The following is a 26,521-nucleotide window of genomic DNA, read 5'->3' as shown; positions in this document are numbered from 1 at the left end:
CTTCCGGGGTGTCCGTTAAAATCTGTTATGCTGCCGAGGCGAGGTTAAGACAGTTACTTTCTACTTGAAGGATGTGCTTGCATTAAATATATAGAGCCATTACACTGCAACGTGCCTCGCCGACTGCGGTCGCCACTAATAAGTGTCATTATGACCTGCGAAATTCGGATCTATCTTCGTTATCAAGGAAGCTGGCCGTGAGCCCTCTAGCTGGAAATTGACCGTCGCAGGATTTTCCAATGAGAGCCAGATACTGCGAAAAACTAAAAAAAACGTGCCTATAACTAGCCTATTTGCAGTCCTCGGCTTCCTCAGACAGACAGCATCGCTCAAGGCCTTTAGCCACTGAAATCTGATTTCGACTAAGTAGAACCTTATTGAGGAAGAGCTACTCACATTGCACAATCGCACTAGTTAAGTTGTGTGAATGTTTCGCTCGTGTTTTAGAGATTACAATTCCGCCCCTAGAGTTCTGTCATCAGCATGTTCACCTTTTCGAAGATGTGATTGGAGTACCATGCCGGAAGCAACTACTGGCATGCCGCAGCAAGTTGATCGCTATGAATCGTGTTATAATGCCTTAATAGTGCTAAATGAGGTGCGACGACCGATTCTCCTTCCAATCTCCGTTGGACAAAACCCCTTATTTTTAGTAAATAAACAACGACCATGAACTTTAGCTCCTAGTGTAATTGCGTTGCGTGCCGCTAATACTAAACTACAGTAGTGACTACACATCAGCTCTACATTCGTCCTATATTATTGCCTATATTTATCCTCTCTCTCTGTGCCTATATATATATATATTATTAATGCGTGCAAAAGCTGGTCTCTAATTGGTATGAGTCGCCTATGAAAGGCAGGAACAAAGAAGGCATATAAGTGGCCGTGGACGATCATGCCAAGAGAAATGGTAAGGGAATGTACCCAAGGACGAACAGACAGAGGAATTAATCCACGTAGGAGAAATAGAGGAGAGGAAGAGGGAGAAAGTAAATAATTAAAGGAGGTAGCTTTAAACGGAGAAAGTTGAGAACAAGTGTAGAATCGGGAAGAAGTAATAAGAGTGATGAGGGATTGGTACTAGAGGAAGTTAGAGTACGGCGGAGACGGTTGGCCGTAGGTGTACCATGGTAGGGGGAAGGATACACTAGAGAAGCTAGATGGCACGAGGCAGATAGCAGGCGGATAGCGTGACAGTGGGCGACATACGAAGACCCTACTACGATGCAGATCAGCAGTATATAGTCTGCCGCGTGAAACTATTTGGAGAAACACTAGCCCGTGCGATCAAGTCTGCGATGAATGATAGCTTAGAACAAGTTACAATACTGCTGCTTCGAAATGCATTAATTAGTCATTTGAATGCATCGCCGCAGCCTCTTCATGCCGTAATTGTCTTCTGCGGTCCAGCCGCCTGAATAGATGGCGGACACTTACGGTGACGTTCATGCAGTAATTAGAATTTTAACGAGTAATTAGTGCATGCTACGGTAGGCGGACGTGTCGGGACAATTCCTGCTGAGAATTGCTTTCGCACATGCAGGCCACAAAAATAGAATAATAAAGCCTTTTGATGATACGGCACGTTGCCCAATCTCATAAGATATATGCTGACATTCATTGAGCGTATAACTAAGGTATGTAATATGCGTCTATCACTCCCTTTCTTTCTCTTTCTTTGCGCGCGCTCCTGTTTGTTGTTTTGTGTGTGTGCGCGTAGTGTGTGTTGGGTGTGTGGTGTGTGTGTGACCGTTGTTGTGTGTCATTGGTGTGTGTGTGTGTGGTGTATGTGTGTGGTGTGTGGTGTGTGTGTGGCTGTGTGTGCTGTATGTGCGGCGCGTGTGTGTGTGTGCGTCTGTGTGTGCGTGTGTGTGTATGTATTTGTGTGTTGTTGCGTGTGCGTGTGTGTGTCTGTCTGTCTGTCTGTCTGTCGTGTGTGTGTGCGCGGTGTGTGTTGCTCTGGTGTGTGTGGTGTTGTCTGTGTGTGTGTATGTTCTGTGTGCGTAGCTGTGGTGTGTGTGCGGGTGTTTGCGTCGGTGTGTGTGTGACTGTTGGCGTGTGTGTGTGTGTGTCGTGTGGCTGTGTGGGGACGTGTGTGTGTGTGCTGCGCGCGTTCCGTGCGTGCATGAGAAATGTCCGAAAACTTGATCTCTCAGCGCTTTGGTAAACATATTTTTTCGCATCATTCAAAGCATGCAAGACTACCACTACGCATGCGACATAATAGTCAGCAGCGACAAAGACGACGGATCTATTGAATGGAAATTAACCTCAGTAAAATATCAGTTTCTGCAGTTTTATACATTAAGCACTCAGCGTCACGTTTATTAAATATGTAGAAGAATGCTAGTTCTATTTAGTTCCATTTCTAACGCTTCGCCCTTATAGTGAGTTAAACGATACCCGTCCGCGAGCGGACACGTACACGGAGACGGCGATCACTGCTCAATACGAATTCTCCTGCCGATGATTTATGCGATCGCTCGAAAAAGTGCCGTTAAGTTTGGTAATCAAACAGTTCGAAGCAAACCTTTGTGTTTTATCCGAGATGGTATGGTAAACATAAGATCACAAGCGCTGTACTTCAGTTAAATTTCATTGCCACTTATGTTGGAAAATGAAAAACAAAAGAACTATGGCATCTATTCTTGGTGGCCCGCGAGAAGCCATGTAAAATTGTGAGAAAATAGGCCTAGAATGTTTCCAAGCCCTTGATCAACAAGCTTCCATTTTGACATGCAGCGAACTGCAGCGCTACCAGTCTACCGTCTACCCCCTCATACCGCAGTACAGTCTACGTGCAACGGGTCGATGCTGCGCAAGCGTAATGGGGAAGACAATCCAGCATGAGACGGGATCTAGAGAAGCGTTGCCGAAAGGGAGATGTTGATCCAAGCGCGCTGAAGCGACAGATCTTTCGCGCAGTTCCACGGCAAGGCGCAACTCGGACCGCTCGGGAACGTCTACGACAGTATGCAGCGCGGAGCTATGGATCCGTGCGCCGAATGAATTGGCGGCGCACGGCATCCATAGCTTGCCACGGCCGACAGTCCGCAATTTTAGTGGGGGACACAGAGGCAAGTTAGACATTTGGGGACGTCCAACGATGTTGGATTGTTATAAAAACATGTAACGAGGTAATCTGCTTCCGTATACCGAGCTGTGTCACGCGAAATCACAAAAGACTGTTCGAATTTGACATTCGCGAACCTGCCAGTAATGGAAACGGCTGTCAGAATCCACGAAAACCTACCGGCGCTCTTCGCGCCCCCAACGCTGCAACGTTTTTGCAAACCCGTTCAATGGCGAGGCTCGTACGGGGAGTTTGGAAGCAGTGCGCCCGCCTGCCGGCCGCCTATAGCCCATAGACTGGCACTCTCTCGCCACCTCATCGGCGCTTAGCTTAGTCACTCAATGGCAATCGAGGTGGGAGGCGATCCTAGTCTATATTAATAGCTTCTGCACCTTCGCAACCTTCTTGAAAGAGAGTAGCCTATACTAGACATTAACAATTGCGTAGTAATAGATTTCGTATTTAGTTAGCATATGATTTTATTGAACGCTTCAAGTGCTGTGTCTAGTATAGCCTAAGGGTATTCTAACCTAGCAAAGAGCGTTTCTTGCTAGTCGTATAGTAGTCTAGTAGTACTAGTGGTTCAAGGATAGAGAACATGGCTCCCAATATTATATGGCGCCCAATGTATGCATGGGCAATAAAACCAATGTCATTTACATCAATATAAATATAATATTATATCAATATAATAGGTTAGGGTTATGGTTAGGGTTCGTCATTATTAGTAAGTTAATTACTAGTAACAGAGTAGTCCATTATTACTATTACTATTAGCTCCTTGCGCGTCCTGGTAGTTACAGTACTAGTACTAGTAGTCTGGTAACTTAGTAGTACTACTACTACTAGTACTATAGTAGTACTTAGTAGTAATTATTGTAACATGTACTTGTAGTATACAAGTATTCGTAGCCGTAGTGTGTGGAATGTAATACCAGTCTTAATGTGCGCTAGTGGCTCAATCTAAACAAAACTGATCATTCAGTTGTGTGCTCTTATCGTGCGGGCTTGATCTTGCTGCCAGTGGCTGGTAATATGCAAAAACGGCAAAACGGCTAGAGAGGAGATTGCGAGCGCGGGGTCAACAGGTTCATAAGGAGAACGCACATGGCTACGATAATGAAAACGCGACGTCACGATTCGAGTTAGACTGGACCAGAAACTCTGGTCCAGAAAACCTGGTCCTGAAACTCTGGACCGCGGGGCAGTCTCAGGAAATTTCTGTGCGAAATGCCTCGAAGAGAGCCTCGTGGCGCGATCTATGGGCCGCGATATGTACGAGAATAACTTCAGGGCGTTAAATTAAATAAATTAGAAATCGCTTTTATAGAAAAAAACCAAACGCGCCAACCAAACAAAGTACGAATTAAGACCATTCGATTTATTCTCGCACTACGTGCAGAGTCGAAAGGCTTCTGCAATGGCCAGAACTGCTCAATTGACCGATTATACGGCTTTATCCTATACCCAGAAGGGCTTCGTGAAAGTATTCTAAATAAGGGCAGCGATTAAGTCATTGTGTCGCCGCTGCGCGGCGTTTGCGCGCTTCGCGCGTATATCCGGCTGCAGACTGTATATCAGCCGGTATGTATTTACGCAATCGGCAGTTAGATGCGATATGATATGACTACTAGGCACTTTAATTTAATTTAATTTTTTTTTTTTTTAAGGTTAGGGTTAGGGTTTATGTTAGGTTTAGGGTTTAGGTTAGGTTAGGGTTAGGGTTAAGTTTTTTGTTTTTTTTAAGTGCCTAGTAGTCATATCCTAAGTGCCTAGTAGTCATATCATATCGCATCTAACAGCCGGGTGCTGTATTTACCGCTGTCCACTCGATATATATTTTAACACACGTAGCCTTATTTACTCCGAAATACACATCGTTAACGAGTTCAAATGCTTAATGAACTCTACTAGTACTGTTCATCAAGGCGCAGCGGACTGGGAAATAAGGCACAGCTGCGTGAAATAGACTATATATACTGCAGCGGTTCCTACATGCCACCCTGAGCAGGAACACCTTCTGTCACCTAGTCTTTTCTTTGGATCCATGCGCTGGCTTGCATTATGGCGCACGGATCCACCATGTTATCTTTTCTTTTCCCTCTGCCGCGCGCACTTCTCTTCTATGCGCGGCCAGTGCTCCATATTTGACCATCTTCCATATCATTTCATTTACACTTGCATCACTTCCACTGGATTACATCTGGGTTAGTGTGCGTCAGCTCGGCACATAACAGTCCACGCATTCATACACACACAGTGCTTACGCGACAGAATATCCATAGTCTGCCATTAGGAACAGCCTAATGTCACGTCAATTATTTAGAGAGCATGTCTGCCTGCTGTGGTAACGTCTCTGGAGTAGTGTCGTTGCATCTCAATCAAATCAAACGTCTCGGGTCGCTCACATCGTATGGGATTCGGACGCGTGCCCTCACAGAAGTTAACAAGCAGTGAAGGAAGCTGTTGACAAGGAACTCTTTACCTAACAAAAATCTCATTGCAATTAGTTAATTAATTTGAGGCATGTTCAGTTAGTTAGGGTCCGGGACATTTTACTGTTGTGCTGAAGTAAGGTGCTTGTTATATACAATGTTCTAATCGTGAGTGTCCGTCCATCCCTCACTCCATCCATCCGTCCCTCACTCTATCCATCCGTCCCTTCCTCTCTCCGTCCGTCCCTCACTCCGTCCGCCCGTCCCTCACTCCGTCCGTCCATCCGTCCCTCACTCCGACCATCCGTCCCTCACTCCGTCCGTCCGTCCGTCCCTCACTCCGTCCATCCGTCTCTCACTCCGTCCATCCGTCCTTCACTCCGTCCGTCCGTCCCTCACTCCGACCGTCCGTCTCTCACTCCTACCATCCGTCTCTCACTCCGTCCGTCCGTGAGTGCGGCCGCGCGCGCGTGTTACGTCGGTAACGTGTCGGCAGGGTGTATCCGTGCACGGGGAGGTACACACACGTCGGTAGCGTGTCGGAAGGGTGTATTCGTGCACGGGGAGGTACACACACGTCAGTAACGTGTCGCCAGGGTGTATCCGTGCACGGCGAGGTACGTACACATCAGACAACTATAGACTCGCTTCCGGGGCTGCTCGTTAAAATCTGTTATGTGCGGCGAGGTTAAGAAGTTACTTCGTACTTGAAGGATGTGCTTGCATAATATATAGAGGCCATTAACTGCAACGTGCTCGCCGACTGCGGTCGCACTAATAAGTGTCATTATGCCTTCGAAATTCGGATCTATCCTTTCGTTAATCAGGAAGCTGGCCGTGAGCTCTAGTGGAAATTGAGTCAGCAGGATTTTCCATGAGAGCAGATACGCGAAAACTAACGTGCCTATAACTAGCCTATTTGCAGTCGGCTTCCTCAGACAGACAGCATCGCTCAAGGCCTTTTGCCACTGAAATCTGATTTCGACTAAGTAGAACCTTTATGTTGAGGAAGAGTACTCACATTGCACGAATCGACTGTTAAGTTGTGTGTAATGTTTCGCTCGTGTTTTAGAAGATTTAACAATTCGCCCCTAGAGTTCTGTCATCAGCATGTTCACCCTTTTCGAAAGAGTGTGATTGGGAGTTACCATGCCGGAAGCAACTACTGGCATGCACAGCAGCAAGGTGACGCATGGATCGTGTTATAATGCTAATAGTGTGTAATGAGGTGCGACGACCGATTCTCCTTCCATCTCCTGTTGGACAAAACCCCTTATTTTAGTAATAACCACGACCATTGAACCTTTAGCTCCTAGTGTAATTGGTTGCTGTGCGCTAATACTAAACTACAGTAGTGACTACACATAGCCTCTACATTCGTCCTATTATTATTGCCTATATTTATCCCTCTCTCTGTGCCTATATATATATATATATTAATGGCGTTGCCAAAAGCTGGTCTCTAATTGGTTAGAGTCGCTATGAAAGCAGGAACAAAGAAGACATATAAGTGGGTGGGATCGATCATGCAAGAAGAAATGGTAAGGGAATGTACAAGGACGAACAGACAGAGGAATTAATCACGTAGGAGAAATAGAGGAGGTAGAAGAGGGAAGAAAGTAAATAATTAAATGAGGAGGTAGTTTAACGGAGAAGTTAGAACAAGTGTAGAATCGGGAAGAAGTAAGATAAGAGTATGAGGGATGGTACTAGAGGAAGTAGAGTACGGGGAGACGGTTGGGTAGGTGTACCATGTAGGGGGAAGGATACACTAGAGAAGCTAGATGGCAGAGGCAGATAGCAGGCGGATAGCAGGTGACAGTGGGCGCATACGAAGACCCTACTACGATGCATATCAGCCAGTATATAGTCTGCCGGTGAAATATTTGGAGAAACACTAGCGTGCGTAAGTTGCATGAATGAGTAGCTAGAACAAGTACAATTCTGCTGCTTCGAAATGCATTAATTAGTCATTTGAATGCTCGCCGCAGCTCTTCATGCCGTAATTGTCTTCTGGTCAGCCGCCTGAATGATGGCGGACACTAGGTGACGTCATGCAGCTAATTATGACTTTTTAACGAGTAATTAGTGCATGCTACGGTAGGGCGGACGTGTCGGGACAATTCCTGTGAGAATTGCTTTCGCACATGCAGGCCAATAAATAGAATATAAAGCCTTTTGATGATAGGCACGTTGCCCATCTCATAAGATATATGTGAGATCATTGAGGTATAAATAAGGTATGTAATATTGCGTCTATCACTCCCTTTCTTCTCTTCTTTTGCGCGCGCTCCTGTTTGTTGTGTGTGTGTGTGTGCGCGTGTTGTGTGTGCTGTGTGTGTGTGTGTGTGTGTGTGTCGTGTGTGTTGTGTGTGTGTGTGGTGTGTGTGTGTGTGTGGTGTATGTTGTGCTGTGTGTGTGTGTGTGTGTGTGTGTGTGTGTGTGTGTGTGTGCGTGCGTGCGTGTGTGTGTGTGCGTCTGTGTGTGCGTGTGTGTGTGTATGTATGTGTGTGTGTGTGCGTGTGCGTGTGTGTGTCTGTCTGTCTGTCTGTCTGTGTGTGTGTGTGCGCGTGTGTGTGTGCGTGGTGTGTGTGTGTGTGTCTGTGTGTGTGTATGTCTGTGTGCGTGCTGTGCGTGTGTGTGCGTCGTGTGCGGTGTGTCGTGTGTGTGCTGTGTGGCTGTGTGGTGTGTGTGTGTGTGTGTGGGGGTGTGTGTGTGTGTGCGCGCGTCCGTGCGTGCATGAGTGCCGAAACTTGATTCCTCAGGTTTGGTAAACATATTTTTTCGATCATCAAAAGCGATGCAAGACTACACTACGCATGCGACAAATAGTCAGCAGGACAGACAGACGGATCCATTGAATTTGAAATCTACCCTCCAGTAAAATATCAGTTTGCAGTTTTATACATTAAGCACTCAGCGTTTATTAAATATGTAAGAGGATCTAGTTCTATTTAGTTCCATTCTAGACGTTCGCGCCTTATAGTGAGTGAAACGATACCCGTCCGCGAAGCGGACTACTTACACGGAGACGGCGATCACTGCTCAATACGAATTCTCCTGCCGATGATTTATGCCGATCGCTCGAAAAGTGGTTAAGTTTGGTAATCAAACAGTTCGAAGCAAACCTTTGCTGTTATACCGATTGGTATGTAAAACTAAGATCACAAGCTGTACTTCGTTAATTTCTTGCCACTTATGTGGTGAAATGAAAAAAATAGACTATTTCATCTATCTTGGTTGAGCGGAAGAATCCATGTAAAATGTGAAAATAGGCCTAGAATGTTTCCAAGCCCTTGTCACAAGCTCCATAGACATGCAGCGAACTGGCAGCGTACCAGTCTACCGTCTACCCCCTATACCGCATACAGTCTACCGTGCAACGGGTCGTGCTGCGCAATGCGTAATGGGAAGACAATCCAGATGAGACGGGATACTAGAGAAGCGTTGCCGAAAGGAGATGTTGATCCAAGCGCTGAAGCGCAGATCTTTCGCCGCAGTTCCACGGCAAGGCGCACGCGCACCGCGGGAACGTCCTACGACAGTATGCAGCGCTGGCAGCTATGGATCCGTGCGCCGAATGAATTGGCGGGCGCACGGATCCATAGCTGCCAGCGAACAGTCCGCAATTTTAGTGGGGACACAGAGGGTAGACATTTGGAGCGTCAACAGTGTGACTTTTGTTATAAAAAACTGTAACCGAGTAATCTGTTTCGTAACCGAGCTGTGTCACGCGAAATCACAGAAAGACTGTCGAAATTCTGACATTCGCGAACCTTGCCCAGTAATGGAAACGGCTGTCAGAATCACGAAACACCTACCGGCGCTCTTCGCGCCCCAACGCTGCAACGTTTTTGCAACTGTTCCAATGGCGAGGCTCGTACGGGAGTTGGAAAGCAGTGCGCCGCCTGCCCGCCGCCTATAGCCCTAGACTGGCACTCTCTCGCACCTCTCGGCTTAGCTTAGTCACTCAATGGCTAATCGAGGTGGGAGGCGAGTCCTAGTCTATATATGCCTTTGCACCTCGCAACCTTCTTGAAGAGAGTAGGCCTATACTAGAAACATTAACAATTCGTAGTAAATAGATTTCGTATTTAGTTTAGCATTATATTTTATTGAAACGCTTCAAGTGCCTGTTCTAGTATAGCCTAGGGGTATTCTAACCCTAGCAAAGAGCGTTCTTGCTAGTCGTATAGTAGTCTAGTAGTACTAGTGGTTCAAGGATAGAGAACATGGCTCCCAATATTATATGGGCCCCAATGTATGGCATGGGCAATAAACCAATGTCATTTACATCAATATAAATATAATATTATATCAATATAATAGGTTAGGGTTATGGTTAGGGTTCGTCATTTATTAGTAAGTTAATTACTAGTAACAGAGTTAGTCATTATTACTATTACTATTAGCTCCTGCGGTCCTGGTAGTTACTAGTACTAGTACTAGTAGTGCTGGTAACTTAGTAGTACTACTACTACTTAGTACTAGTAGTAGTACTTAGTAGTAATTATTGTAACATGTACTTGTAGTAATACAAGTATTCGTAGCCGTAGGTGTGGATGTAATACCAGTCTTAATGTGCCGCTAGTGGCTCAATCTAAACAAACTGATCATCAGTGTGTGCTGTACGTGCGGCTTGATCTTGCTTCCAGTGGCTGTAATATGCAAAAACGGCAAAACGGGCTAGAGAGGAGATGCGAGCGCGGGGTCAAGAGTTCATAAGGAGAAGGAACATGGCTACGATAATGAAAACGCGACGTCACGATTCGAGTTAGACTGGTACGGACGTTAATTCGGGCAAGTCTGTTTCGCTACACTAAGTTATAGTTAGTGGGAGCGTGTGAAACTCTGGACCGCGGGGCAGTCTCAGGAAATTTCTGTGCGAAATGCCTCGAAGGAGCCTCGTGGCGCGATCTATGGGCCGCGATATGTACGAGAATAACTTCAGGGCGTTAAATTAAATAAATTAGAAATCGCTTTTATAGAAAAAACCAAAGCGGCCAACCAAACAAAGTACGAATTAAGACCATTCGATTATTCTCGCACTACGTGCAGAGTCGAAAGGCTTCTGCAATGGCCAGAACTGCTCAATTGACCGATTATACGGCTTTATCCTATACCCAGAAGGGCTTCGTGAAAGTATTCTAAATAAGGGCAGCGGTTAAGTCATTGCGTGTCGCCGCTGCGCGGCGTTTGCGCGCTTCGCGCGTATATCGGCTGCAGACTGTATATCAGCCGGTATGTATTTACGCAATCGGCAGTTAGATGCGATATGATATGACTACTAGGCACTTTAATTTAATTTAATTTTTTTTTTTTTTAAGGTTAGGTTAGGTTAGTTTATGTGTTTAGGGTTTAGGTTAGGTTAGGGTTAGGTTAAGTTTTTTGTTTTTTTTAAGTGCCTAGTAGTCATATCCTAAGTGCCTAGTAGTCATATCATATCGCATCTAACAGCCGGGTGCTGTATTTACCGCTGTCCACTCAGTATATATTTTAACACACGTAGCCTTATTTACTCCGAAATAAAAATCGTTTACGAGTTCAAATGCTTAATGAACTCTACTAGTACTGTTCATCAAGGCGCAGCGGACTTGGGAAATAAGGCACAGTCGCGTGAAATAGACTTATATCATGCAGCGGTTCCTACATGACCCTGAGCAGGAACACCTTCTTGTCACCTAGTCTTTTCTTTGGATCCATGCGCTGGCTTGCATTATGGCGCACGGATCACCATGTTATCTTTTCTTTTCCCTCTGCGCGCGCCACTTCTCTTCTATGCGCGGCCAGTGCTCCATATTTGACCATCTCTCCATATCATATTCAATTACACTTGCATCACTTCCACGGATTACATCTGGGTTAGTGTGCGTCAGCTCGGCAATAACAGTCACGCATTCATACACACACAGTGCTTACGCGACAGAATAAATCCATAGTCTGCCATTAGGAACAGCCTAATGTCACGTCAATTATTTAGAGAGCATGTCTGCGCTGCTGTGGTAACGTCTCTGGAGTATGTGTCGTTGCATCTCAATCAAATCAAACGTCTCGGGTCGCTCACATCGTATGGGATTCGGACGCGTGCCTCACAGAAGTTAACAAGCAGTGAAGGAAGCTGTTGACAAGGAACTCTTTACCTAACAAAATCTCCATTGCAATTAGTTAATTAATTTGAGGCATGTTCAGTTAGGTAGGGTCCGGGACATTTTACTGTTGTGCTGAAGTAAGGTGCTTGTTATATACAATGTTCTAATCGTGAGTGTCCGTCATCCCTCACTCCATCCATCCGTCCTCACTCTATCCATCCGTCCCTTCCTCTCTCCGTCCGTCCCTCACTCGTCCGCCCGTCCCTCACTCCGTCCGTCCATCCGTCCCTCACTCCGACCATCCGTCCCTCACTCCGTCCGTCCGTCCGTCCCTCACTCCGTCCATCCGTCTCTCACTCCGTCCATCGTCCTTCACTCCGTCCGTCCGTCCCTCACTCCGACCGTCCGTCTCTCACTCCTACCATCCGTCTCTCACTCCGTCCGTCCGTGAGTGCGGCCGCGCGCGCGTGTGTGAATGAGTATCTCTCTCTGTCTCTCTCTCTCCCTCTCTCTCTCCCTCTCTCTCTTTCTCACTCTCTCTCTCTCTCTCTCTCTCTCTCTCTCTCTCTCGCTCTCTCTCTCTCGCGCGGGCGCGCGTGTGTGTGTGCGTGCGCGCGCACGCGCGTACGCGTACGTACAGGCACGCTGCCATACGCGTACATACAGGCACGCTGCCACACGCGTAATGGGGTATCTCAGATAGATTTCTGGAATTAATTTGTATTCGGGTACCTGTGCTTATAATTAGGAGAGCGCCCTAACCTGGATGGAACAAAACCCACTACTTTATCTCCTCCCGTCCTCCTCGTTGCCTCCCTTGCCCCTCGCCCAGTCTGCTTCTTCTGCCAGCGCCCACTCAGCTACCTTCCCTGTCGCCTGTTATTAGTCTCCCACCCCTCTCTCCCTCAGCAAGCTATATTATGCAGTTTTCTTCAGTCCTTATTACACGCTTGCAATGGTGCTCGCGCATGCTCTATATCTCCCGAAAGGAATAATCATTTGCGAAGATTAAGCATTTAAAATGAAGAGGAATTATCCGAGCATGGATTTACATGATAATATTCCATCAGTAGACTTCACTTAAGATGCAGGAAGGAGAACTTGCATGTTAGGTCCCTGTTTCCTATACCAGCCAGTACACAATCTGTCTACGTTACTGTGTTAGCGCATGGGGCAATATCTCACCAGAGTAGTTATATTTTCTAATGATTATGCATTTAATATGGTTATGGGGTATCTCAGCATAGATTTCTGGAATTAATTTGTATTCGTGCACCTGGGCTTATAATTAGGAGAGCGCCTTAGCTTGGAGGGAGCAAAACTCCAACATTATCCCCTCTTGTCCTCCCCGTTGCCTCCCTTGTACCCACGTTCGGTCTGCTTCTTTTGCCAGCGCCCACTCAGCTACGTTCCCTGTCGCCTGTCATCAGTCTCCCACCCCTCTTACCTTCAGCAAGCTATATTATGCAGTTTTCTTCAGCCCGTATTGCACGCCTGGAACAGTGCTCGCGCGTGCGCTACATCTCCCGAGAATAATAATATTTTGCAACGACTAAGCATTTAAAATGAAGAGGAGTTATCATAGCATAGATGTACATAATAAATATTTTTCAGTAGACCTCACTTAAAAAGTAGGAAGTAGACCTTGCATGTCAGGTCCCCGTTGCATATACCAGCCAGTACACAACCTGGCCACGTTAGTGTGTTAGCGCGTGTGAAATGATGCGGGGGATCGGATCGTATAGTCAAGTGTGGTTCTTGATGTCGCCGCTCCAAACGTATGGAGTGAGCGTTAGAGTTCTAAGCCTTGCGTTGATCAATGTTCTTGCAATGTGTTGTTCGTAACCCGACGGTTCGTTTTGTGCTAGCTGAATAGCTACTTGGAAAGTCAGTGTACAGAGCTAAAACATTCCGAAGCTGGTGTTAACACACTAGGGGGTTATTTCACAAGTATAAACACTTCATTATATATTCACCCTACTTATATATGCACACATACAAAAGTGCATAAGTCTGCGAGCTGAACACTACTAAAAGCTACCCGTCAACCTACATCACTTTCATACATACTCGCGAAATGGCCGCCTCCGGAGCCCATATTCGCTCGTTACGCTGATGAGACTACGATGATTTCTCTAAATCCCGGCCCGATTCATAGTAATCTCTTAGTAAAATATTGACTTGATACGAAGACAATAATACAAGTATCCTGTTACTAACATAATATTTTCTGTCCCGGTATATTCATTTCTATATAAAACACTTTGTACACACCTTGTAATCCATTGTTTTTCTCTTCAAATTAAGGCTAATATAATATACGGAACCCACTTAATACGATTATTTTTCTTTGGCCCGTCAGTTTCGTACTAACGGGGTGCGACTGTAGTAATGAATAGTAGTAATTGAATGAGGAGTTTAGGATTTCCAGTAAATTTATCTATTTGTGAACAATTTAACGCTATTAAAGTTCTTAATTATACATATAAACCATACCTTCATGCTTCCCCGCATATAATAAGTACTCTAGCAGGTGTAGCGGTGGCACCGGACGCTCGGGTTCCCAGCACGGTGGCAGGGTGGCTCTCTGGGAACCGGAGTATGGGTTAATGTTCCGTGCTTGTGACTGTATAATTATTTGTGATGTCTGCTGCCTATTAGTGTGCGTTTTCGTGGTGTTTTGCCAGCTCATCAATTAACGATGTAGATAGGCGAGTCCCTACATGGGGGCCGCCATGTTGTGTGCGGTAGTCCTGTAGTGTCCCTAGGGTAGAGCCGACTACGGTTCGACAGACGTTAGTTCGTAACGTGTGTCCAGCAGTGAGATTCAGGGTCCGCTCCTGTCGGTGTATCAGGCAGGACGGCGATGACACGTAACAGATAACAGGTAGCACCAGTTAAACAGAACACGGTGAGATTCGGTTAACGATACGGTTATATAGCTTTTATTGCGTGTTACTAATGTACAAATGATTCCCCTGCATTCGTATATGCAGCGGACCTTTTATCGATCCCGTCTAATATCTACGCGTCGCCGGCTCCGTCTTCCTCCCTCACATTCATCCTTGCTTCGCGTGGACCCAAGCAGTCTCCCAGGTATCTCCCTCGCAGTCGCTCCTAGCTCTACCAGAATTCCGTTCTTCGCTCGTTTTATTCCCCTCTCCCGTTCGGCTCCGGTTTACACCTACCTGAAAACCTGTGCTCCTATCCTCTCGCTACAACGCTGCCGTTCTCTCTCTCTCTGTTTCCTCTTCCTCCCTCTCCTTCCTCTTCCCGTCTTCCTACCTATAACCTATCCCTGAAAAATAACTCTCCCTCTTTCTCTTCGTCCTCGGCTGCTTCCTCCCCTTCTTCTTCTTCCTCTTCCTCTTCTTCCTGGACCTGTACCTAACTGCCTCTAGCCGCGATTCTGTGCGCCTTAAATACTAGCTGGCAACACCCCCCCCCCCTACGGCGTTGCGCAATCCGTTCCTGGCCGTACCGTGCATGACTCATTACGCCCGTGGCTGGCACCGATTGTTTTGCGTAACCCCAGCCTAAGTAACTTTCCTTATTCTCGCCCGACAGGCGGCAGCACCAGCAGTAAAAGATGGACGCGCCCAGGCCCCAATGTTTACACGCTGTCTATATTTTATCCTGCCTTTAGTTGATATATATGGTTATTATATCCATACGGTGAGTTCGGTCTGTCCATCCCGGTCTAGTCTACTACTCCTGTAAGTTATACACCCCCGAGATCTCCACACTAGTATAGTCTGCCTACTTAATATTTACGAGTGCACCAACGCGGTGTAAAAATGTTGTTTCACTTTTACGGCGTGCCTTGCTAGCCTGACGGTTACGCACACAAAAATCACGTATGATTCTTGTAGCGTCCCGAATTTCGGCCCTTGATTTTAAACGCACTAGTCATGCACAAATAAGCACCGAGTTGATGACTGTATTCATGTAGTGGTTTACTGCAATATAAACAAACAATAATAACCTCGTTGGCTCTAGTACATATACAGCGGCGCGTATAGTAGGATATTTTCGGTAAATTAGACGAGCTAAATCGAACAGAAATCAAATGTTTGGTACGATAAACATTCGTGTATACACACAAGATAGACTAATAGCTATTCAAGCAAATTCCCCGTACATTCCAAAATACTTATTTATAACTTCTGACACTAAACCTACCACATATTGCCGGTATCTTGTTCTGTTCTACGTGGACAAACAAGACAAGACGTCTGGCTAGCTGGAGCCACGTACAACTAGTGGCGTTTATTATACAAACACCAACTGCGCATGACACGCGCATACATTCAGTAACAATAGAACATCTCCCCCGTTTTCAAAAGAAATTACACAAATTAAGCCATTCAGTATACAACGTATAATTGCCACTCACTATTTAACATAAAGAACTATATATGATTGACAATACACTTACCCCATGTTCACGTCATAGCTTATAACTATTTACATAGATGGTATCACTCTGGGTTTTACCACCCTACCATAACGCGTGGTGTATAAGCCAGAATCGAGCCTTTTTGAATCACTCTGAGTCTCACTGGACACCGATTTCTTAACTTCAGGCTGCTTTGCTGAGATTTGTGTAGGCGGGTCGGATGTGACAGGGTTGTATGACGCTAGTAGCTTCTCATCGACACTAACGCTAGGCTGCAGAGCACCATCCCCATTCTGCTTCATAGCAGGATACATAGCCGACAAAGGTGGCTTCACCAGATGCCTCCGATTCCGCCGGTATACAGCACCATCTGGTGTACACACAACATATGAATGCTCATCATGCTTCCCGGATACCACTGCAGGGATCCACCTCCCATTACCAGTCTGTACTCTAACACCATCGCCAACTTCCAAAGGACAGAGCGGTTGTGCCGACTGGTCATGGTACTGCTTATACTTATGCTGGCTATCATGTATCCGCTGCCTCACTATGGATGGATCAGGGGTGCTGGGCTTCAGTAACTGCGCTGACGTAGGGACAACCGACCTGAGTCGTCTCCCCATCAACAACTGTGATGGTGAATAACCCAAGCTCAATGGGGTAGTAAGGTACTCGAGTACACCAATGCAATAGTCTTTACCATCAGCTTTAGCCTTGCTGAGTATTCTCTTTACTGTCTGAACAGTGCGCTCAGCGAGACCATTAGACCTAGGATAATGGGGCTAGACGTTGGGTGCACAAACCCATACTGCTCCGCAAAGCGTGCAAATTCCTGCGACGCATATTGCGGACCGTTATCCGACACACACTTCTCCGGTATTCCAAATCTGCAGAAAATGCGTTTTAGCCGGTTGACGAAGTAACTGCTAGTCGTACTAGTCAACTTTTCAACTCAAAGAACCGACTGTAGTAATCCACAACAACTAAATAATCACTCCCTTCCCAGGTGAAATAAATCACTGGCAACAACCTGCCATGGGTACTCAGGAACCTTGTGACACGTTAGGGGTTCCTTAACATTAAGATTCCTACGCTCTAGACACACTTCACACCTCAGTACCATATCTGTGATTTCGGCCGTTATTCTGGCCAGAACACAATATCTCTCGCCCTCGAGAGACATTTCCTACTCCCATGTGTCCTGCATGTATATTCTCTAGAAACCGTGTACGCAGTTCACTAGGAATATAAATCTTATGACCTTTCATGATGATGCCATCAAGAATGGTCAGCTCATCCCGAATATTCCAAAACTCGACGACAGACGGGGAACAATCTTTCCTTAAACGAGGCCATCCTGTCATAATACACTGCACTAACGACTCACACTGCGCATCTGCAGCCGTAGCAGCTTTTACTTCCTGCAATCTTACGTCACTGATGGGCAGATATGACAGAACCGTGTGCACATGTACCTCTAGCTTATCCGAGAACTCTGGGTATGTATTCGACACAAAATTGCGTGACAACGTGTCAGCCACCGGAATCTCCGTTCCTCTTACATACTTCAACACAATGTCATACTTCTGCAACTGTAATAACATGCGTTGCAATCGTGGCGGTGCAACATGCAAAGGCTTGCTAAAGATAGCCGTCAACGGTTTGTGATCCGTCTCTACCAATGTTTGCTTTCCGTACACATACTGGTGAAACCTTTTACAGCCAAACAGTATCGCATAAAGCTCTTTCTCTATCTGAGCATAACCAACTTCCGTGGTAGTGAGAGACTTAGATGCATACGCCACAGGGCGTCCCTCCTGTAGAATTACTGCGCCCAATTAACACCAAATTCGCTAAACTACACAAACAAACAATCTCCAACTAAATGCGCGCCAAGCCTCGCTTTGTTCTCTACTAAAACGTATCCTTTCTTCTGCGACAGCAGCGCCAACGCATAATACCTAGCATCGCGCTCGCGTACTCATTACAGTAAATGTTGCGCTAAAGTCCTGTCGCTACATCCCGGCCCCTAATCAACACACATACATACACATGTTCATTAATCTTAACTATACTAGCGACAGAGCGATCACAAACAACCCTTCGTGAAATACGAAACAACTAGCTATCTGCTAGCATATACAGCATATACAAGTCTGGTTCAACAATTTGAAATAAAACAATTCGAAAAGATCTGACATTTGTCACAGTGTGATAGTTTCCCGTCAACGTAAGGAAACATTCTCAAGGTTTCGTCACATAATGTTTGTCTAATGAACACCAAACATTTCAACTTCAGCAAGCACTCATGTAAGTACATAGTCCGCCAATCGCTTTGGTGTACGTCGTACACGAACAGCCTCCCTGGTTCGTCTCGCACTAGGTGGCTGGCCATCTCCAATGTCTGGAACACCGACTGACTTCTGCATAAGAGGCTCCTGCTCTGGAGGATGGATACACACGTCTGGGGAATCAGGTGATGGTGCCTTCTCACCCGCTGCAGAGTCCGTACCTTCACGAGCCGGACGTGGCCGATCATCACCCTCCAAGAAACAGAGCTTTGTAATGGGTCTCTCATAACATGACGCAGAGGTCCGCACCTTTGCAGAGCGGACATATCCTGCTTTATCTGCAAACACCTGAACCACGCGAGCTAAGCGCCATTGTCCTCTTGGCATTCTTGCATCGCAACCAGCACCATGTCATTAACTCTTAAGTTGCGCTTTGGCGACATCCACTTTTGTCTCACTTGCAAGGAAGGCAAATATTCTCTCTCCACCTTCCTCCAGAAAGGCTCGCCAGATATTGTGCTTGACGCCACCTTAGACGTTCTCCGCTCTTGAGGAATACCATGGGTAAACTCGTGTTTGATCGGAGAAGCAGAAGATCGCTTGGTGTCAACGGCTTCTGATCCATCGGGTCGTTGCTGATTGGTGTGAGTGGCCTGTCATTCAGAATTCTTTCGACCTCCGCCATTACAGTCAAAAGTGTTTCGTCCGTGACCACCTGCTCTCTCATGATTGCGTTCAGTATTTGTCTGACGCTCCTGATGATCCTTTCCCACACGCCCCCCATGTGACTAGCACCTGGGGGATTGAAATGCCACTGAATGTCTTGCTGGGAAAGTGAACTATCAATTTTCTTCTGGTTCCAATCATTCAAGGCTCCTTCAAATACTCGATCACCAGCCTTGAAGTTGGTGCCCATTGTCACTATACACTTTCTCTGGTCTACCTCGCGACCGATGAATCGCTGCAGAGCCAACAAAAAGGAATCAGTATCAAGACTGTGTGCTATCTCGATATGCACGCTCGGGGTTGTCATGCATGTGAAGAGACACCATAACGTTTTCACCTGACTCCGAGCTTGCTTCACCACCATGGGCCCGAAGTAGTCAACTCCTACTGAGGTGAATGGCGCCGTTTCTGGTGTCAACCTTACTTCAGGTAGGGGTGCCATGAATTGCTCTCCCAGGGGGGCATTTCTTCTTTTACAGTCGAAGCAGTTCCCTACCACGCGTCTCACAGCTGCATGTCCTTTCAAGATCCAAAAGTTCTGTCTGATTAATGACAAGACATACATTGGTCCCAAATGACCAGCCAAGGAATGGTAATGCTCAATAATCAGATCCGTCACGTGATGCCTACTAGGTAGAATGAGTGGGTGTTTCGCGTCAAACCCAATCGGCGCATTTTCTAGTCGTCCGCCTACCCTGAGAGCTCCACCACGAAGTATGGGATTCAATTTCCGAAGAGGGTTGCATTTCCCCTGTGAGGTTCCTGTTTCGCCGGACGTCGATTCAGAAAAGCTTTCTCGCGGGCGTTTCCGACAATCTCCAGTGTAGCATTTTCGCATTCTTTTACTTTTGCAATATTTTCCCTTCTTAATCTCACTCACGCGAGCGTCCTTCTTTATCAGCAATACTCCTTGAGCGCAGCAACCACGCAGGCCACCGCTCTTTGGAGTTTTGTGTCAAGATGAAAAGCGACTGAGCAATGTCTCCATGTAATCCTCCTTGACAGCAGCGAAAACCGACTTGGTCTCTTGTTTGAGTTCAGGGTCTTCTCTTCTACGTCAGATATAAAGTCAGGTTGCTTTGGCCAGCAGGTTTCGTCTCCCCACAAAAAGCCTGCGCCAGACAACCATCTTCTCATTTTCTCACTCTCACTAGATCTGAAACCCCTTGACGCGTCATCTGCAGGGTTTAAATCGGAATTGACATATCTCCACTGGTTCGGCATCGAATCTTCATGGATTATTGCCAGACGATTGGCAACGAATGTCTTGAACCTCTTGGATTCGTTTCTGATGTACTGTAGAACTATCATTGAGTCTGTCCAAAATATCGACTCATCTACTTGAATATCCAGTTCTGATCTAAATCGTCCGATCCAATCTCACCGCCACTACGGCTTGCAATCAGTTCAAGTCTTGGGATAGTTACGGTCTTCAAGGGAGCTAGCCGTGATTTCCCCATCATAAGAAACAGTGAGTCTTCTGTCATTTGCGACGAACCTCAAGTAAGAAACAGCCCCATATCCGCTCTGGGAGGCGTCAGCAAAAATTGCAAAACTTGTAACTGAACTGTGGCGGGCATGTCGCATCCTTCCGGCTTCAAACACCTGGGTATCGATACGCCATCCAGCAGGTCTAGCCCGTCAAGCCATACCTTCCAGCACCTTGCTTCTCTTTCGCCTACAGGTTCATCCCACCCAAGTTTCTGTTCACAGAGATCTTGCAGTAATCTCTTTGCTGGAAATATCACAGGAGCCACAAACCCCAGAGGATCATACAGGGAACTGATGACCGAGAGATCTTTCGTCTGTGAAGGGCTTCTGCTTCTTTACAATGCAATCTGGAATGTGTCTGCTTTAGTGTTCCATTGCACACCCAATGCCCTGTCGACTGGCAAATCTCCCAAGTCCATATCGACTAGTGATGAACTATTGTCTTCCTCTGCTATTTGACCCAAGACTTCCCGCTGTTCGTTTAATCCATTTCGTTAACCCGGAATCCGCCTTCTGCTAGTAGGTCACACAACTGTCGAACAATGTTCGTAGCATCTCCCACTGACTTGAGAGATTTCAAAAGATCATCGACGTAGAAGTTTCTTTCTACCGTTTCACGTGTCTCAGCATCGTAGTGTGAAGCATTAGTCTCAGCTGTCTTCCGTAAGCTAAAGTTTGCGCAGCTAGGCGACGACGTCGCCCCAAACAGGTGAACTCTCATGCGGTACTCTTCTGGTTCTTTGTCGAGGTTGCCTTCCTCCCACCACAGAAATTTCAAGGCATTACAGTGCGCAGAAGTCACTTTCACTTGGTGAAACATGGCTTCAATGTCAGCTTTCACAGCGATCGGCTCTTGACGGAACCGAATCAGAACCCCGACCAAGCTGTTGGTCAAATCAGGACCTTGTAGCAGCTGATCGTTCAGTGAGGTGCCTTTGTATTTCGCTGCACAGTCGAAGACTACTCGCAATTTCTTCTTGTGCGGATGAACAACGGCGTGGTGTGGGAGATACCAGAATGTACCTCCCTCTGCGTCAGATGCTGAGGTCACCTTGGTAGCGTACCCTTTCTCAATGTAGCTCTCAATGATGCTCTTGTACTCTCGGAATAATTCTTCATCCCTCTGGAATCTTCTCTTAAGAGACTCCAACCTGCGTTCTGCAAGCTGTTTGTTGTTTGGCAAGCATGGAGGTTCGTTACGCCATGGTAGGTCTAGACGATAATGGCCGTCGATGTGAACAATCGACTTCTCCATTCTACTCAACGCTTTGAGATCTTCTACTGACATCACCCGATCAGCACTCACTTTGGGTTCATCGTAGTCCATCTGCCAAAATCTCTCGACTTGTTGACACAAGGAGTCTTCTTCTCTGTGTACGAAATTAATGGAAGCTCTTTGTCTGTCAGCTTCATTCTCCCTTCCAATCGGACCCATCAACGACCACCCCAACGGAGAGCGATTGCGTATGGCTCCTTCCGTCGGCCACGTCGTTCTTCAATACCCAAAAGGCTTCTGGTACGTTGGGCTCCAATGAGAAGTGAAACTTCCTTCTTGTCAATCTTTGGCAAGTTCAACCCTTGAAGATGTCCCCATGTATCAACATCCTTTTTCTTTGGAATACTTGATATGGGAATCGACATGTCCTTAACCGTCCAAACTCTATCAATGTCTATGCTTTCCGATGCAGTCAAGCCACTCACAGACAACGAAACTTCTCGTCCTGTCTGCAAGTGATTCTGGTCCGAAACCGTTGTCAAGGAGAAAGTTTTCGGTTTCCCACGCAATCCCAATTGGTCGGCGAGCCTACTTGTACACAATGAGATATCTGAACCGTTGTCCAACAAAGCATATACCTCAGTCTCTTTAGTCCCGCGACCTTTCACTCGAACTGGCACAATTCTAAGACACACGCTGTCTCTGTTGGCCATAGTAGAAGCACAGTTTCCACTTGCGGAATCCTGTTTCTCTGGTCTTGAGTTCCTGGAATCTGAGCTTGCACTACCGTATTGATCATCGGGTTTTCTATTCATAGGTGGCGGATGCAGCAATTTGTGATGCTTCCACTTGCAACCCTGAACATCACATGCCGTTCTCTCCATGCACCCCTTTGCGAAGTGTCCTCTCCTGAAACAGTTGTCACACATCTTGTTGTCCCGCATAATTTTCCTCCTCTCAGCGAAGGGTCTCTCGCTGAAAGCTCTGCAAGCTGATAACTGATGTGAACCAGAACAGCAGGGACAGCTATTGTTCCTCCATCTCCCTGAATCTGAAACTCTGTTATAATCAGTGTGTCCTACATTGTTGCCTTGCATAGAGAAAGATGTACCTCTTCTGCTACTGTGACTATTTCTCAGAGCTGGTTTACTGTTGTGTGCTGGGGATGCATTCAGATCATGACCATAAGCGGTGTTCGCGACTCTGGCCCTTTCCTCTACGAATTCGGTCAAGTGAGCAAAATTGGGCTCCACACCAGCTTCAAGAAACCTATCTGCTTTGTCTACCCATCTTGCTCTGATGTGGAAAGGCAGCCGTCGTACAATCTTCCGAAGATTCTCGGTATTATTCATGTCCGCTTGATACCCCATCTGCGTCAAGACCAACTCGCATCTTCTCATGTCATCAGCTACCCTCTGCAAACCTTTCCCATCATTCCCTTGCAGTGGAGGTCCATCAACGATCTCAGAGATATGGGCATTTGCAACGATGTATGCTCTCCCAAATCGCCTTCTCAAAATGTCACAAGCTCGCTCAAATCCATGATCCAAAATAACACAATCCTCGATACAGTCCCTTGCTGGTCCAGAGCATTGTTGAATAAGATAACTCAACTTTATCCTATCGTCCAGATTCCTGCTCCCAATACTTGTCTCAAAATTACTGATGAACTTGAAATACTTTTTGGGATCCCCATCAAAGGTCAAAAGTTCCGGACGAGGAAGATCAATGACTGCTGCCAATGACTGTAGTACCTGCTGTGTGCTGCCACTTGTGGCTTCAATCTTGGGTTCAAGATTCGTATTTACGTATCTGGCGGCCGGTACATCGGGCTCTGGTTTTATCCCTCCTGCGAAGAATCGGTCATCTGGTCGCTTGGCAATAGTGATGTCGCCACGGTTGCCATCATCGTCTTCATCAGATAACTCTCCTTCCAGCCTTTCTCTTTCTAACTTTGCCTCAACTTCTAAAAGTTCTTCTTCCTGTTTTAACTCCTGTTTCCTTCTCTCTAACTCATGTTTTCTTTGTAGTAGTCTCAGTTCTAATAATGCACCCTTTTTCTTCTGATCTGACTTCCTTGAACCATTTTCAGAACGAACAGATTTAGGTGAATTCCTCTGTTTCATCCAGTCTTCTATTCGCTGGTCGAACTCTGCCTTGTTTCGATGTTGCGTCTCAAACTCCTCGTTCACTGTAAGTGCTTCGGACGAATCTACTTCACTAATGTATTGTTCGTTGACCGCACATAATTGATCAAACGCCCTCTGGAGATCCTGTACTTTCTGCTTAACAAGATCGAAATTGTCAAATGAACACAGCAATCTCTCTACTTCTGTATACAACTTTGTCACAAGTCCTTTGTAACCAGCTCTGGATCTTTTCAGGCTTTCGAGGTCTGCCATATCCAGAAAATATACCAGTATTTGTAAACTTTTTATGTAGCGTCACGAATTTCGGCCCTTGATTTTAAACGCACTAGTCACGCACAAATAAGCACCAAGTTGATGACTGTATTCATCTAGTGGTTTACTGCAATATAAACAAACAATAATAACTTCGTTGGCTCTAGTACATATACAGCGGCGCGTATAGTAGGATATTTTCGGTAAATTAGACGAGCTAAATCGAACATAAATCCAATGTTTGATACGATAAACATTCGTGTATACACACAAGATAGACTAATAGCTATTCAAGCAAATTCCCCGTACATTCCAAAATACTTATTTATAACTTCTGACACTAAACCTACCAAATATTGCCGGTATCTCACCAAATTCGCTAAACTACACAAACAAACAATCTCCAACTAAATGCGCGCCAAGCCTCGCTTTGTTCTCTACTAAAACGTATCCTTTCTTCTGCGACAGCAGCGCCAACGCATAATACCTACAAGAGCAGATAAAGAAGGAGAGCGTACAACGGTAAAATGCTGAAACCATGCTGCAGTATTAGTCGAATTAATAAACTTTTCCCGTTTTATTCTGACGATCCTTTGCAGTGCTATTGATTAGCTGTCTTACCTTGTTCATATAAAACAAACCGCATGTCCCTACGATGCCCCTACGCTGAGATAATGAGCGGTGAAAATCTGGTATTTTCGCCGAAAACCGACTGGAGATCAGTCAGTTACTGCGTCTGTCTCTCGAAGTGTTTCCAGTGTGTTGCTTCCGGTCGCCGCTGTGTAGCGCCATAGTGGCGCTGACTCGCACGTAATACTACCAGAGTTTACTATACATCCAAGCGTGAGGTGGGCGTGAGGTGGGCACAGGTGGGGGTCATCAACTATGGCAACAATAACAGAACGTCATTCATTCCATTTGTCAATCATTGACGGAAACACGCGAGTTTTCCGAGTAATAACACTTCGAGAGACAGACCGCAGTAACTGACTGATCTCCAGTCGGTTTTCGGCGAAAATACCAGATTTTCACCGCTCATTATCTCAGCGTAGGGACATCGTAGGGACATGCGGACACAGCTAATCAATAATACTGCAAAAAATCGTCAGAATAACACGGGAAATTATTATCGACTAATACTGCAGCATGGTTTCAGCATTTTACCGTTGTACGCTCTCCTTCTTTATCTGCTCTTGATACCTAGCATCGCGCTCGCGTACTCATTACAGTAAATGTTGCGCTAAAGTCCTGTCGCTACAATTCTTATACAATACTTTTACTAATTACAAACTCTACGCGCCGCACTGTTACACATGACCAATATTTTACCAGAGGAGTTATATTTTCTAATGAATATGCATTTAATATGGTTAATACATACAGGCACGCTGCCACACGCGTACATACAGGCACGGTGCCACACGCGTACACCACAAGGAGCACGCTGCCACACGCGTACATACAGGGCACGGTTAACGCTGCCACACGCGTACATACAGGCACACGCTGTCAACACGCGTACATCATACAGGCACGCCTGCCAACACGCGTACATACATACAGGCCCTGCACCGCGTACTACAGGCACGTTGCCACACGCGTAACTACAGGTACGCTGCGACACGTGTGCATACAAGCACGCTGTCACACGCGTACATACAGGCAGCGTTTGCCCACACGCGTACATACAGGCCGCTGGCCACACGCGGTACCTCACAGGCGCACGCGTGTCACACGCGTAGCATACAGGCACCTGCACACGCGTACATACATACAGGCACGCTGCCACACGGCTACAGTTACAGACACGGGTGCCACACGCGTACATACATACAGCACGTGCCACACGCGTGCATCACATACAGTTCCAACGCTGGCCACACGCGTCAAATCAGGCACGCTGCCACACGCGTACATTCAGCAGGCACGCTGGCGCACGCGTACTACATACATACATAATGGCAGCGCACGCGTCATATAGCACGCGCACCGCGTACATATATCACAAGCACGCTGCCACAACGCGTAGCATAACAGGCCACGCTGCACACGCGATACATACAGGCACCGTCGTCACACGCGTACATACGGCAACGCTGCCACGCGTATACCGAGCACAGGCTTGCCCACACGCGTACAGACAGGCACGGCTGCACAACGGTACCTACGATACCAGCACGCTGCACAAGCGTACATACACAGGCACAGCTTGGCCACAACGCTACATACTAGGCACGCTGCCAAGCTTACATAGGCGTGCCGGTACATACAGAGCACGCTGCACACGCGTACCATACAGCAGCTGTCACACGCGTAACATACAGGGCACCGCCGCCACCGCGTAGCATACCAGGCACGGCCTGCTCACACGCGTACATTACAGGCATGCTTGA

At 46.6% G+C, this 26,521-nt stretch overlaps 1 protein-coding gene across 1 annotated transcript; it reads right to left on the bottom strand.

Annotated features, from left to right (window-relative positions):
• Positions 1-21,944: 21,944 nt before the first annotated feature.
• LOC106815198 lies at positions 21,945-24,128 on the bottom strand. Its single transcript, XM_014819628.1, has one exon. The coding sequence runs from the start codon at positions 24,126-24,128 to the stop codon at positions 21,945-21,947; it is 2,184 nt and encodes a 727-aa protein (XP_014675114.1).
• Positions 24,129-26,521: the final 2,393 nt, after the last annotated feature.

Source organism: Priapulus caudatus, unplaced genomic scaffold (assembly GCF_000485595.1).
Source record: "Priapulus caudatus unplaced genomic scaffold, Priapulus_caudatus-5.0.1 Scaffold1061, whole genome shotgun sequence".
Taxonomy (NCBI): Eukaryota; Metazoa; Priapulida; class Priapulimorpha; order Priapulimorphida; family Priapulidae; genus Priapulus; species Priapulus caudatus.
Note: the sequence above shows the minus strand (reverse complement) of the source record. Positions and strands in the feature narration are given on the sequence as shown.